The sequence below is a fragment of the Seriola aureovittata genome, chromosome 10, assembly GCF_021018895.1.
Source record: "Seriola aureovittata isolate HTS-2021-v1 ecotype China chromosome 10, ASM2101889v1, whole genome shotgun sequence".
NCBI classification, from domain to species: Eukaryota; Metazoa; Chordata; class Actinopteri; order Carangiformes; family Carangidae; genus Seriola; species Seriola aureovittata.
The window spans coordinates 17,294,174-17,308,419 of record NC_079373.1 but is presented as its reverse complement, the minus strand read 5'-3'; the positions used below and the strand labels follow the sequence as shown (position 1 = coordinate 17,308,419).

At 39.0% G+C, this 14,246-nt stretch overlaps 1 protein-coding gene across 4 annotated transcripts in view; it reads right to left on the bottom strand.

Annotated features, from left to right (window-relative positions):
* Positions 1-1,628: 1,628 nt before the first annotated feature.
* lrrc4ca (leucine rich repeat containing 4C, genome duplicate a) overlaps positions 1,629-14,246 on the bottom strand; it is a 217,512-nt gene continuing 204,894 nt past the window's right edge. For all 4 annotated transcript variants that reach the window (XM_056387207.1, XM_056387209.1, XM_056387208.1 and 1 more), the window contains one exon: positions 1,629-7,244. In XM_056387207.1, coding sequence (XP_056243182.1) covers positions 5,247-7,193 — 1,947 coding nt within the window. In that variant the 5' untranslated portion in view covers positions 7,194-7,244 and the 3' untranslated portion in view covers positions 1,629-5,246. The remainder of the gene's footprint in view (positions 7,245-14,246) is intronic.

Sequence of the window (14,246 nt, the reverse complement as noted above, 5' to 3'; positions counted from 1 at the left end):
ATTGTAATAATATTAGTCTGTTCCCTGTAGCATGAAGAGGGGAGAGAGAGAGTCGTCTTTATGCCACCGCTGTAAAAACATACAACCACTAGGATAAAAATGGTCAATTTCTAAGATCTGCTGGTACAAACCTGATTTTTTATTGACCCTCCATAAAATCCAGAGGAACAGACGATGGATTCACTATCATTACTTGTCTGACTGTCACACATCTTTCAGTTTCACTGATCAAGATCCCTTGAAACGCCTAATCTCAAGTGTAGCACTACTGTACAGCCATTGTTTACTTGGCTACTGATTGGCCCAGAAGGGATGCAATTACTCTCGGGTCCAAATGTTTACTGTTGGCTTGTACTTTGTGATATGATTCGATCACATCGTGATCACAATCTCATTTTATTTGGCTAATTACCAAGTGGAACAGTAGCTCATGAATGCTAATGATGGAGAAAGTTCACTCTTCTTGTTTAGCTTGTGCTGAAATCTGCTCAGGATAAGATCCCAATCACACAATGTTCTACAGTTTTATTAGCTCTCAACAAGCCAACAAAATAATACAATGACTGGCTTTTGCTGGATAATAAGCAACAGACAGCAATATGCAGTTTGACAATGACAAATGCATAACAATAAAGTCATTATGTGTGGTTTGAGTTAGAGTTAGAGAGTTATAGATTGATTAAAGGGATCAGTGATGATTTTAACTATGTATAGATACACACATTCAGAATGCATTTATAATAAATCCTCAAACCAAAGGTCTACATGTAAAAAGTTGTTTCACTTTATTGTCAGTGTTATTTATGTCACATCATTACTCATTCCTGATTTCTTTCTGCTTCCCAACATACTTTTTTTTAATTTAATGAACATTTCAAGTAATTGTTTTTAGCGTTGAATAAAACTTGATGGACAGCACACACATACTCAAAGTATAATACTAATTACTGTCATTATCACTTCTGTTGTAAGGTTGTAAAGCAGTCAAAGCACTGTTTAATGTAGAGACAAGTCATTTTAACTTATTGGTTAATAAGTTAAGAATATGACAGAATACTACAGTGAATGTTCTGCATGTGCTGGTGTGTGGTGTTATGTATATTCAGCCGTGTAAAGTCCTGCACAGTTATGCATGTCAGCTCGTCCCTGCAGCAGTGCTACAAAGACAAATGCCTGTGATTTCATTCTGCTTGCTGAACTGATTCTGGTTTTATACTGATTCCATGGAGCAATGCTACCGATTGTACAGTTATAATCATCTTAAAAAGGCATTATGATTACATTGTTATAATGAATCTACATTTCATATGGATGCTGTTTTAAAGCAGGATAGCTATGTATTAAAAGAAATGGTATATAAAAAAGTTTTTTTTTTATCATTATTTATTTTAATTTTGATGATGAAAATAGTAACAGTCATTATTTTGTCATGATATTTGTAGCAAAATTAATGGTCAGGTAAAAGTATAATTTAAAGGTTCAAAAGGCTTTCATAAATATCGGCTTTGTAGATAATTAATGGTGGCGAAAGTGTGTGAAAGTTGGTGAAAAGAAAGCTTTGGTTTTTTGATTTTTATATGAGCCGTTCAATGTTATCCTGTTAAACTGAAAACAAGAATCAGACAATACAGAAAAACAACAATAGTTTATTTTTAACCATATTTTGTGTATGAACTACAAACTCTGGTCTCTATAATCGATCTCCATATCTTTTAAAGGTCATGAAAGAATGCTTACATGAAAATCAATCTCTTATTCTTTTACAGCATGTTTCTCTTTTTCACTTTTAGAACAGGTTGTTGGCACATGTAAAATCAAAATTTAAAAATTTTTGTTTTTGTTTTGTTTTATTCTCAAAATGTATTTTTATATAAATCTACCACTAGAACAGCATTCCCTCTCAGAAAAAAAGAAAAGAATGTGAAAAAAAAGAATATTGACCAAAAATATTTAGATATCTTACATACATGAGACAGCTCGACTAAAATGCAACAAATTTACCATTTAAATTTTCAGACGATTTACCTCCAACTAAAGGCAAAAGGGGAAGATGGTTACACTCTCTTATGTCAGCTGAGTAGAATTGTGATCCACATCCCACCACTAGGAATTCAAACACATACTAAATGACACACATTCAGGTCATTCTATGGTTTACAAATGTGCCAAACTCCACAGAAAAAAACAAAACAAATAACATGATGTGGCTGAATCAGTTATCTCTTCGGGTCTGGACTAAGATCACCTGGGGACCTCATGTTATTTAGGAAGTAAAGGTAAAAACATCTGTGTTGTGCGCAGCACATTCAAAGTGAATAAATAAAGTCTTGTGTTACATTTAAATTCACTGATCTTGATTATCAAACTATTTTGAAACATACAATGGGTTTCCAGGCAGAGTAGAAACAGTAGCACTACAATTTGCACCGCAAAAGGTTTGAAAGCTCCCATTGATAGTTTCCACTACAGCCTCCATAATTCTTACCCTGGAAGTGGAGTAAGAGTCAGAAAAAAAATAAAAAATAAAATAGTGCACATAGAACTAATATTATGAAATGACCTCTGTATTAGGCGAGATATGGAAAGTAATTTTCTGCAGAGCTTTTCAGAGAACAGTTTGCAGACATGGATTATTAACATATATAATCTATGCAATTATTGTATTACATATCACAGGAGGACCCCAGGTAATACTAGTCCTGTGGGAAAAAGGCTTTAGATTATTATCTTGTTGTTTAATTTCATTCTCTTCTCACATCCTAGACATGAGGCTGTAGGATGAACTGGTACTGTTCCTCATTAATTCTCACTACTACTTGAAATATGCTGAAACAATAAACTATGGGAAGTAGCCTCTCTGTCCGTTAGGTTGAAACCTGTCTGTCTGAGTAGAAAGCACTCACCAAATATAGGCTTTAAAGGTGTTTAAAAAAGGTTTATGACTACCTGATGGCGTTTTTGTTAATTCTTCTTTATTTTCCGATATGCGACCATGAACTCTTGTCAAACGTAGCTCAGTGAGGTTAAGCAGTATAATTTAGAGTGACTTTGTCCAATGGAAAAGCAGGAAGAGGGCACTGTCATAAGCATGGACCCATGGACATCAAAGCTCCTCAGATTGACAGTACTGTGAGTATTGAGGTGGAAATATTTTTGGTGAAATGTATAAGCGTGAAAAAAAGTGAGCATACAAATGGAGCAGAGATGTTGATTATGCAGCAGTAGTTTGCAAAGTTTATGTGGATGGGTTGAAAACAAACATTTCCACCACTGAAATCAAAGTGTAACCACCATTAATCCAACCTTTCAAGCCCATAGAGGATGAATGTTGGAAACTCACAACTTCCTCCGAGTGTTTGTGTGGAGTACCACTTCCAGTTTTCAGGGACAGGCACAGCACTGTGCATGGTGACTCCACAGAAAGTACATGTCACTATCTTATGTAACAGTTGTTTCTATGAGGTATTCTCCTCTGTATAATTCCTTACTGTAACACCTTAATGTATTATAAAAACAAAACTGAATGAAGCATGACAATAGCCTGAGCCTTTTTTTTTGTATGTGTCGCTGTTAGGGGAACAAAAGCTGCTCTTATTTGTTAAAACTAAACCAGGAGCATGTGACAAATGTCTGTCTAACCTCCTCGTGTCTGGTGCCTGGCACCATTTTTCATTGTGAGGACTTTGAAATGCTTTCCAGGGTATGGGCGCCTGCAGAGCTGTTTCCATCCAAAGCCCATGGGCACATCAATTAAAATGGAAATTGTGTTGTCGCTAAGGGAGGGGGAGAGAGACAGGTGCAACCCAAACATCTGGTTGATGCCCGATCCCACACATTCACCCCTAAAGCCTCTTGCAGCATAAGCCCTCTCGCTCAGGGCCAAGTCCTATGGTTGGCAGGGGGCAGGGTGTGAATCTGGGACTGCCAGGCACTGCCCATGTGGAAATGTGGCCCACAGATGACAGGCAATGTGCTCAGACAGCTGTATAAAGGGTTTACGCTCTTTCTTCAGCTCATCAGTCTGCTTCTGATCAGAACTCTATCCTGCAGTAATGCAGATGAGGTAAGGGGTCCAGCATGAAAAAGGTGGCTTCAAAGCAATCATCTTCATATGCAGCAGAACTAAGCACCGTAAGGTAAAGGTGAGACCATCCTACATTGGAAACATTTCATTTGGACGCAGTGGACCTTTACCAGAATTTAAGATCATCTTCCTTTTTTTTCATGACTTTTGATTTGGATTATGTTAATTCTAACGTACCCATTAATGCTGCTCCTGTATCATGACCTTCAGAGATCAGTATTGCTCTTAATGCAAATATTGACTTTCTCTGTATAATAATCATGTCTCTGAGAAGCTTGGGCTTTGAGTCAAAACAAGTGGAGGTCAGGGGTAAAATTGTATTTTGCATATACATTAGGAACACAAAGACTCTCATAGTCAATCTATAGAATTTAATTTAACTAGAATGTACTTCTAATAGTGAGCCTTGACTTTTACAATAGCAGAACGCAGGGCATATTTCCTTCATTTAGGATCCTCAGTCTATTGATAACAGAGCAGAATGTCTAATATGTATGTGACAGATCTAATTAAACAGTGAAGCATGAACAAATTTCATCACTGACAGTTCTGTCAATCACTGTAAAAAATAATGAACGTGCGTTTAATTCATACCAGTTACAGATGATCACAAAGATTTCATCACTTGATCCACAGCTGGATAAACTCACTAATGTGCTCTAGATTCCTTTGTTACATGGGGAACACGAGGTTACTATCTCATCTGGTCCAAAGTCGCAGTTTACCAAAAAAGAAAAAAAAAAAAAAGAACAAACAATAATTTGCTTCAAGAGTTTTTCTTCGACAGATCTTCAAACAGAGTTTGAAAGCATATTAGTAAACCAATCCCATGAAATGAGAGGAAGAAAAAAAAAACATGAATTAAGTGCTGAAAAAATAATTGCAGAATACAGTTTTTCTTGATTTAACCACAATAGTTTTTTTCTTAAATAAATAACTTCTGTTTTGTAAAGACACTTTTTGAAACAGTAGACATACCCTAATTCCCAAAGTCACTGAATTAACATCACCAGCCATCGATTTGCCAAACACATGAGTCTATTTCTCCATGTTTGAGCCACAGTCCTCACAACCAGTTATCAGTAATGTCCTGTCAGTAATGTCTTTATGTAATTCCATCAGTTTTATTATGTCTCATTTTGAAAAAAAAGAAAAAAAAGTTTTAGATTTGGGTCTCTTGTACATTGTCTTTTGAGCTGGCCCGGATTAACAAAGGTTCGTGCGCTGAGCTGTGTATGGAGTTGATAGTGGAGGCATGGTTGTACGCAGTCTTATAGGTGTTATAGTGGTTGAGGTGCTCATGCTCAAGAGGAGGCAGAGTCAGGTGGCCCTCCATGCCCGGGCCTCCTGTTACACAGTCCTCGTCCACATTAATGATCTCAATAGTACGTGTGGGTGCGTGGTGGTTCTGCTGGTGGTGCTGTTTGCGCATCTTGTAGAAGATAATCAGCATGACGGCTGCCATGAGTGTGATTGCAACAAAGCAGCCGATGATGATCTTGGTCGTCTTCATCACCTCATCCAGGCCGTTTAGTGAGCCCTCCCCGCCCAGCTCCGTGACAGGGATCGTGTAAGTCTTCTCTGTGGTACGGGTGGACAGCGGGGTCCGAAATGTGGTGGTAGTTGTAGAGGTGGGTGAAACAGACTCCCATGATCCAGAAGAGGGGGTGGGGCCCACCTTCTGTTGCACAGTCGTGGTGAAGCCTTCATTATGTGGCGTTTCTATGGTTTCCACTGTCACTGTGGTGAAGTAGCTGAAGCTGCTGTTCTCTGTAGAGGACACATTGAGTGTGGCAGATGCTGTCGTGTTACCTGCGGAATTACTGACCATACACGTATATGTGCCTGTGTCCTGCATGGTAACATTAGTGAAGTTCAGAGTGCCGTCATTCAGCACAGAGATTCTGACCTTGTACGCACCGTGTGTCATGATGGAACCATTGGGTGTAATCCAGCTTACTGAGGTCAAAGAGCTGGCTCTGCATTTCAACTCTGCAGCGCTTCCCTCTGTCACATTTAGGTCTGCGGGAGGCTCCACAATAACAGGAGCATAACAGTGAAAGTAGTTCTGGTCCAGCTCGCCAATGTATCGTCCCTTATGGTGGGGAGGTGAGCTGCAGCGGGCACAGCAGCTGGTGTTTGCTGGTACCATCTCCTTAAGCCACCAGCTTAGCCAGAGGATGTCACAGTTACAATTCCATGGGTTGTGGTGCAAGTGCACCCTCTCCAGGTGATGTAAAGGAGTGAAGAGATCATGGGGCAAGAGGGTAAGGTTGTTGTGGGCTAGATTGAGCTCCACTAGTGACTGCAGGTCATCAAAGGAGTTCCTTTCTATGGTCTGGATCTGGGCATGCATCATCCATAGCTTTTGCAAATGGATGAGCCCTTTAAAAGAGCCAGGACGGATGACAGTGAGCTGGTTCCCCGACATCTCCAGTTCATCCAGCTTCACCAGGGGAATTAGGTTGGGAATTTCCTTCAGATTGCACATTCCCAGATTTAAGTAGCGCAGATTGCTCAGCCCTTCAAAGGCCCCCTCAGATATGTAGGAGAGCCGTTTGAGCTCCCCAAGGTCCAACCGCCGTAATGAGGGCACTCTGTTGAAAGCATAGGAGGGAATACTCTCTATGGGGTTATTCCTCAACCAAAGCTCCTTTAGTTTGGACAGGTACTCAAATGCGCCGTTCGGGATGGTGGTGAGGCGGTTATCAAAAAGCTCCAAGGTATTGAGGCTGGCCAGTCCATTGAAGGCCCCCAGCTCAATTTTGCGTATGTGGTTTTTGCTCAGCTGCAGGATCTCCAGATGTCTTAGGTGCTTGAAGCTGTCCACCTTTATGACCTGAATGAGATTCTCTTGCAGATTCAGGTAGCGAGTGTTGGTAGAGATGCCATCAGGGACATCCCGCAGGCCTCGGCGGGTGCAGATGACTTTGCTGAACTGGTTACTACAGGAGCAGACAGAGGGGCACGTCTGAGCACGTACCAGCCCTGCCACCACCAGCAGCTGGAGGGCCAGAAGCAGCACAAACAAAGGGTCGGACAAGGCCCGGTTCCACCTAGGACCTCGCATCATCTGCTGCTGCTGAGAGGAGGTCATCTTGTTTAACATTCATAATTCGCTGACTGGTCTTCCACTCTTTGGAAAGAGGATTTGGGCCCACTGGAATGAAATGAGACACAAAAGAGAGAAGAGATACATTAAATAATTGGATGCATTTGTCTCCTGCATGTTTAAGAATCTAAAAATTATCACTGATATAAATCAATGGTATATAAAACTATGAAAACCTAGCAAATTCAAATTCCCCAAAACTCAGAAGCTTTTTACTGAATAATATTCTTGCGGATCTGTTGTAGCCACTGATAATCACACACACACACACACCCATACACACAAACTTGCAACCTTGATGGAGTGCCTTATATCCCATTCTGTTTCTGGGTGCACTGTCCTCGCACTCTCAATCTCAGTCACATAAAACAAAATCACAATGAAGCCGCCAACCTCTGTGCTGTATCTCTGCAGGAGGAGGAAGGGAGGGAAGAAAAGCAGCTATGACTGCTGTGTCGTGTGATTTATATTTGAGACGGGGGGGGGGGGGGCATAAATAATAATGAAGCTCGCCACCCACCAGTCCTTCGATCGAGTCAAGATATCTGGAAACGTCTGATTACAACTCACAGTTCCTCAAAGGCACGCATGCGACTGGAATGTCAAACAAGCAAACTAAAATGGGACCGGGGAGTTTGTTTGTGCAGCTCTTTATGTGTCACGCCAGAGGAAACTGTGGAAATACAAACAATGTATTCTTTGATTAAGACTTACTGTGTGGAAGAGAGATGACGCTATGGCAGCGATATGTGAATGAATGACGCATGTTTATTTAGGCGATGCAGTGTATGTTTAAATCTTGTTATCTACTCATTATCCCGAGTTTTCCTCAAAGTTCTTCATCTTTTCATGGTTGCACAGTGATTAACGGTTAAAGACGGTGCCATTGTACAGTAAAGCAGGAACATGAGACAGCAGCAAGTGACAAAACAACTTGTGGAACTAAAAAAAAAAAAAAAAACTTTCACAAATTTCCCTTAAAAAGCAAAACGCCCTTATAGGAACGCTCTTAAAAGCAATGATGCTTTTACAATAATTGAACTCATAAAGACAGCACAGCTATCTTTATCAGTCATAAATCACTACTAGTGAACATCATACCACTGAGATGGAGCTTCATATTAAATTAAAAGAGTTTTATAGAGACAGCTGAGAAAAAATTGTTTCTTGAATAAATTTATAGAAGGTTTTAAATATTAAATATCAAAAAGCCGGCCTCTTGTGGAATTGAATTCATGAAGAAGTAACGTGTTACACTACAAATGTGCTAATTATCTTAGTTTTAGTGTTAGGGTATGACACCCCTGAGTGACAAATTATTGTTACAACTAGATTATAGCTGCGGTGGTTACTAACTAATACCAGTAGTCATTGAGGTATGTGAATGCTGAGACAGGTATATCATTACTACTTGAATAGGGCTATGACGGTCTTGACGGAGCTTTGTTCATGTAAAAGTTAATTGGTAGACATTCGTTTTTTCACTGTCTCAGTGAAAGACAGGGAAACACTGGGCAGGTCGGAAGTGAGTCACGGAGCTAACACAGATAAAGAGAAACATTTAGAGTCTCTAATCTCTCTGACCTGAATGTTTTTGAATGTGGGTGGAAACTGCAGCACGTTCAGAAAATCAATGTGAAAAATGAAAAAAAATGTGAACTTCACACAGAAAGTGCAAGATTTACAACCTGTGGTGAAATGACAATGATGAGCCCTGATCTACCGAGCCGCAGGTGCAGTTAAGCTACAGATAGCCACAGTAAATCCCCAAGTTTGTCACCAGGAGAACTATGGCTGTCACACACATAAGTTTTTATCATAAACAGAGTTATCTTATCAGCTCTGAGAGACAATGGTTCTCCTGGGATGTGTTTGATGATAAAACGTATTATTTTTATATAAATATTTATTATATTTTATATTTAAATAAGGTAATCAAAAATAAACATTGTTATTCGTAGTCTTTGAGTCAGCTGTTAGTGACACGGTGAGTTTAGAACACTTAATGTTTGACTTTTTAAAAGGAAAACGATTGCTGTAAATAGATCAGTGTTCTTTTTTTTTTTCAATGTGGAAGTGTAAAATAGTGCGAATGAAGACATCAGTGAACATAGGACAGCTCAAAGACGAATTATGGAAACACTTGAGAAATAATATAGGGCAATGTGCTGACACATGCACAAAACAAAACAAAACAAAAAAATAAAAAAATAAAAATGCAGCCTCACATTTGCAGTGTAACAGCATTAACATGGCAGCTGGTTCCTGAGCAGAATAGCATAAATCAGCTACAAGAATGCTGTTGTGGGATTACAGTACTTCCTGCTTCTATACAATATGTTCAACACAGACTAATCTGCAACAAAAAGCTCTTCACTTCAGAATGTCAGGCTATTACAGTAACTACTGATTAATTGCTTGATTACTGAGTCCATTAATTCTTCAATTACAAAATTCAAATTCCAAGCAGCCAAAGCCTGAGGGTGGAGAAAGTGTGTGTTTTCATGCAGGGCAACAGGCAAATGTGACAGGGATCACACCAGGCTGAAAATCACATTCCATTATGGCGGCTTTAATTTGTTAGGAATTAAAACCTTTGCACAAAACAATTAACTGTGGTACAGTCTGAGTTTTTATGCTTCCATGTTCAACTGACCCTGTCAGAAATAACTTTTAATAAAGATGAGTATTTATAGTAAGCACTTATTATTCAGACGATGCTTTTCAAGGTGAAGTTCTAACAATTACATGACCAACTAGAAAATATGCTGAACAGTCTGTGAATAACTAGCCTGCGGATAAGGAATCCCTGTTTCTTATTCCACTATTTACTTATCCTCCTTTTCAACAGATCAAACCTCCAAAAGACATAAACAATGAGTCAACAGAACAGAATCCAAATTATGGCAGCAGAAAAGATGAAGTTGATTTACAAAGCAAAACAATACGTTCTGATGCTGACAAAGGAAGCAGCAAAATTGGATTTACGTGGTGCAGTGAAGGAATTAGATGAAAAGAGATAAGGAAAATGAGATTAAGAAAAGAATGCATTTTTAAACTTTTGTCCTAACAGATTATCAACTGCCAGCTGTCTCTTTGTCTGGTAGAGAGAACTAAAGCATGGCCCAGATTAGCAGGACGGCAGACAATTGAAGAGCAAGATCTGCAACATTTCTGAATTCATTTTTGGTTTGTCAAATGGAAATAATTCACACTGAAGCCAGTCGTACCAGAGAAACTCTGTACATGGCTACATACAACTATGTACAGCTGTTTTGTAGTGAACTATCTTAGATGACAAAAAAAAAAAAAAAAAAGCGTAATCTTCTACACATCCCATCAAAAGATGCAAAGAGTTTCCCGAAAGTTACTCTGGCTTTTCATTATTGTATTGTATTCCAAATTTCAACAACTTCAATACCAGCAAACCTGAGAACATCTGTATTTTTTCGATTTAACAGATACAAATATATATAACTGGGTGTCATCAGCATAAAAAACTACAGTAATAGTATGCATGTGTGAAATATGAATATTAGCATATAAAGAGAGATTTTATACACTCAGAGTTTAAAAAAAGGGTTTAACTCTATTAACTCACATATTGGAGTAGAAAGTTTAAAACATACTGCAACTGCAAACCTTGTTTTCTGGTATTTAATATAATCACTTACAAGCAGCATCTTATTTCAGTAAGATTAGTGAGATTGGTGAGGGTCCATGGGTCATCTGCTTGATACATTTTAAAAGGTGCCAAACTCATAATGCATTTTTATTATGCAGTAACAAAGTTGAATGTTTTATCTACTTTACAGACCTGTTATGAATAAACTAAAGACTACATTTAATCCTGTACCTGTAAAGAATCATATGTGCAACATTACTCCTCACATCAGGGTGTAGTGACATCAGTCACTTCACTCCTTTTCCCACAAACCCTCCCTGAGGATCTGCAGTCAGACCACTCGGAGGTAACCAACGGGAATCAACTTTGGCAGCCACAGAAACAAGAGAATTGTCTTTTTTGCCTGACACAACTAATCGATACTCATACTGCATAAATACAGCAGCTTATCTGCTGCTGCTATTGCTCCGCTCTCCTTGTCATCCGGAGTATGAACGCACTCAGTACAATGATCACACTTGTCAGTCTTCATACAGTTGCATCTAACAATAAATAACACCCAGAAAACGCTTTTGTTTTTAACATGAACAAAACTGTCAACTTTGAATATTCTGTGACTCACCTGCCAAATTCTCATGTGATGATTAATATTTTCAGTTTTGAGAATACAGGGCAATACAGCTGAAGTTCTTTCAAGATATGTATCTGTGTAAAATCAGGCGGTCTCATGGTTCTATGGTATCTGCATTAATCAGCTGAGGCCCTGACCCTGTGAGCCTCCCATAATTTCACAGTGGAAATATTTTACATAGATAAGTCATTTAGCTTGTGTAAGTCCCATGTTTCATCATACCCATTCTTTTATTTTTTATGGCTGAATGCACAGTTGCAAGTTTGTGGCTGGTTTCACCAGTGTACACAGTGTGCTCAGCCCTTTTCATGAGTACTGTAATTCTGGAGCCCGTATCGTATTTTTTGCATTATAAATCAGCCAGAAAAGGCAGAATGAATTATTTAGTGGGGCTACAGGAAATTCTAGTGGGGCTAAAGTCCCCTAAAATAGGTCTGGTGTTGCCACTGCTTGGCAAGAAGCACTGAGTGATTTCTTTCTCCTCTCTTTCCACGGTCAACAAACATTTCCTGTCTTCAGCCTTCCAAAACACATTCATAGCTTCGTTTAAAAGGTGAGGAAAGTGAGAGGGGACTCGCCTGACGCTTTCTTCACTGAGTTAATGCCTGAGTGGCCGCTGATTGTGAACTTTTTAGTGAAGAGTGGCTGACAGAGGCTTTGGCTTGGCACACTGCATGGCATGGAGGGAGAAGGATGATGAGAAATTGTGGAGTGAATGACGTGTGTGACAGAGGGAAGGTCGGCATGTATGCTATTCTTGAGAGAAGGAGAGAGAGAGAGAGACAGAGAGAGGGGGAGAGATTAATGAGATATAAATCAAATCAGGTCACTTCTTGATAATGCCAGCAATCTTGCAACAGCTCCAAATATAAACCAGAATCCTTTATGGATTCCAGTGTGGGAGGGATACCCACCACATGCATCATAAGCCTTCTCCTCATTCCCTTCTCTCCAGCCTCGCAGCATAAACATAAGAACACACCATGACTAGTGCAGTGAACAGATTAGAAGAGGGTAGGCCTCTGTATTGCAGTTATCATATAGTAATTTTTTTTTGTTTTTGGCCACACAGTCGTATTTTGCAGCCACTGTTTATCTTAAGCTGTATTTTAGTATTTCACTAGCGTAATGATGGGACACAGCACCCCCTCCTTCAGCCAGTGTCAGGGCCTGCTGTTTATCTGCTGAGACAGTTTTGCTAATGTTGTGAAGCTGAAAACAGCGTGTCACTCAGTATGACTCAACTGCTTTGCTTCTATATTTGTAATTAAAATCTTTTTTTTTTTTTTTTGTCTTCTAGATGACACAGCTTGCCAGCCTTAGGATCTAAATGAAAATATCATCACAATTATGCATAAATGTGGCTGATTGGTTGTCTTTACTGACAGCTAAAAGAGTTAGAATAATTTTTTTGTGTGAGGCTAATGAACTTGTGAGACCTTTAATTCTCTTTTATTTGTTTATCTTTGTTTATAATACTTCATCTTTTTGATCATTGGTCTTTTCTTTATTTATTTTCTCTATAACACTTGATAATAATTTAATTTAAAGCCTGCAACATTACCATTTTTCCTATAGTAATTTACTTCAAATGACCTCCTGCAGCATACATAATTATTTCTTCTGGTCGATTTCAATAATACGCAGTGGAAAACAACAGGAATCAGTGGCTGACACAAAGCATAAGTAAAGCTTTTTTCACACGCAGACACACACACACAAACTATGAATAATTGAGTCTTTCATCTGCAGACAACCTCTTGATCTCATTCACATTGCGCCAACCACCTACATGCATAAACACACCGGTGATCTTGCTTAGCAGGCTGGATATTATCTGCAGATGATATGCATTAATTAGCCAGAGTACTGCAACTGTTATTTTGATAAGCGCTACGTGTGGTTTCTGACCAATCACTGCAAGAAGCTGCTGTGTTTGATTTGATCAGGTATTACACTGAGTGAGAGTCACAGAGGGGATATCTTCTCTAAATAAGGGATGTTAAATTTCTGATACCTTGCTAATATGATAAGGTTCAAATTTCAGATTTGGATTTCAATATCGTTAACAGCAATGTCTGAACCTTTTAGGGCCGTTCATTATCATTATTTCCTGCATGTGCAAGCTGTTTGACCGCTGCAAAATGTAAATGAGCTGTTTAATGTAATAGCTTAAAATTATGACGAGGTCTTCTTCCTCTTTTTATTAAATTTTGCCCCGTCCAGTTTGCATCTATTACCTGACTCTCAGTGGAGTTTCGCAGGTGAATCAATGAAAATATAGTACAGATCTGTCCAGTTTTAACTAGTTTTACTAGCTGCAATTATGTAATTCAAACCTGTGTCAAGTATCAACGTTGGCTTTAAACTCATCTGACAGCCAAACATGTTTTAAGTCTGTCAACACATGTATTTATTTTGTATGTAAAATGCACAGTTACATTTATATCACTTCAAATACAATATAATGTATTCAAAACGGTATGCAAAAAGACACACTCAAATCCCATTATGTGCGGTTGTGTATGAATTCTAGAGTGTACCCCCTTTTTTCCCAACAGCTTAACAGATCAGTGCACTGATTTGAAGCCACCGTATAATAAAGTGTGTGTAGTTTTTTTTCAGTGTCTTTTGTTTTAACCAGCCAAGTGAAACAGACAAGCCAAGTACTTTGAATTGGTACTAACTAGCCAAGTGTGACAAACTGACAGCTGCTCCCCTGCCCACAGCCTGACATGCTTCCACTCACAGCTTGTCTGTCTCATCCATAACAAGATGGTGAAATGAATTTGAT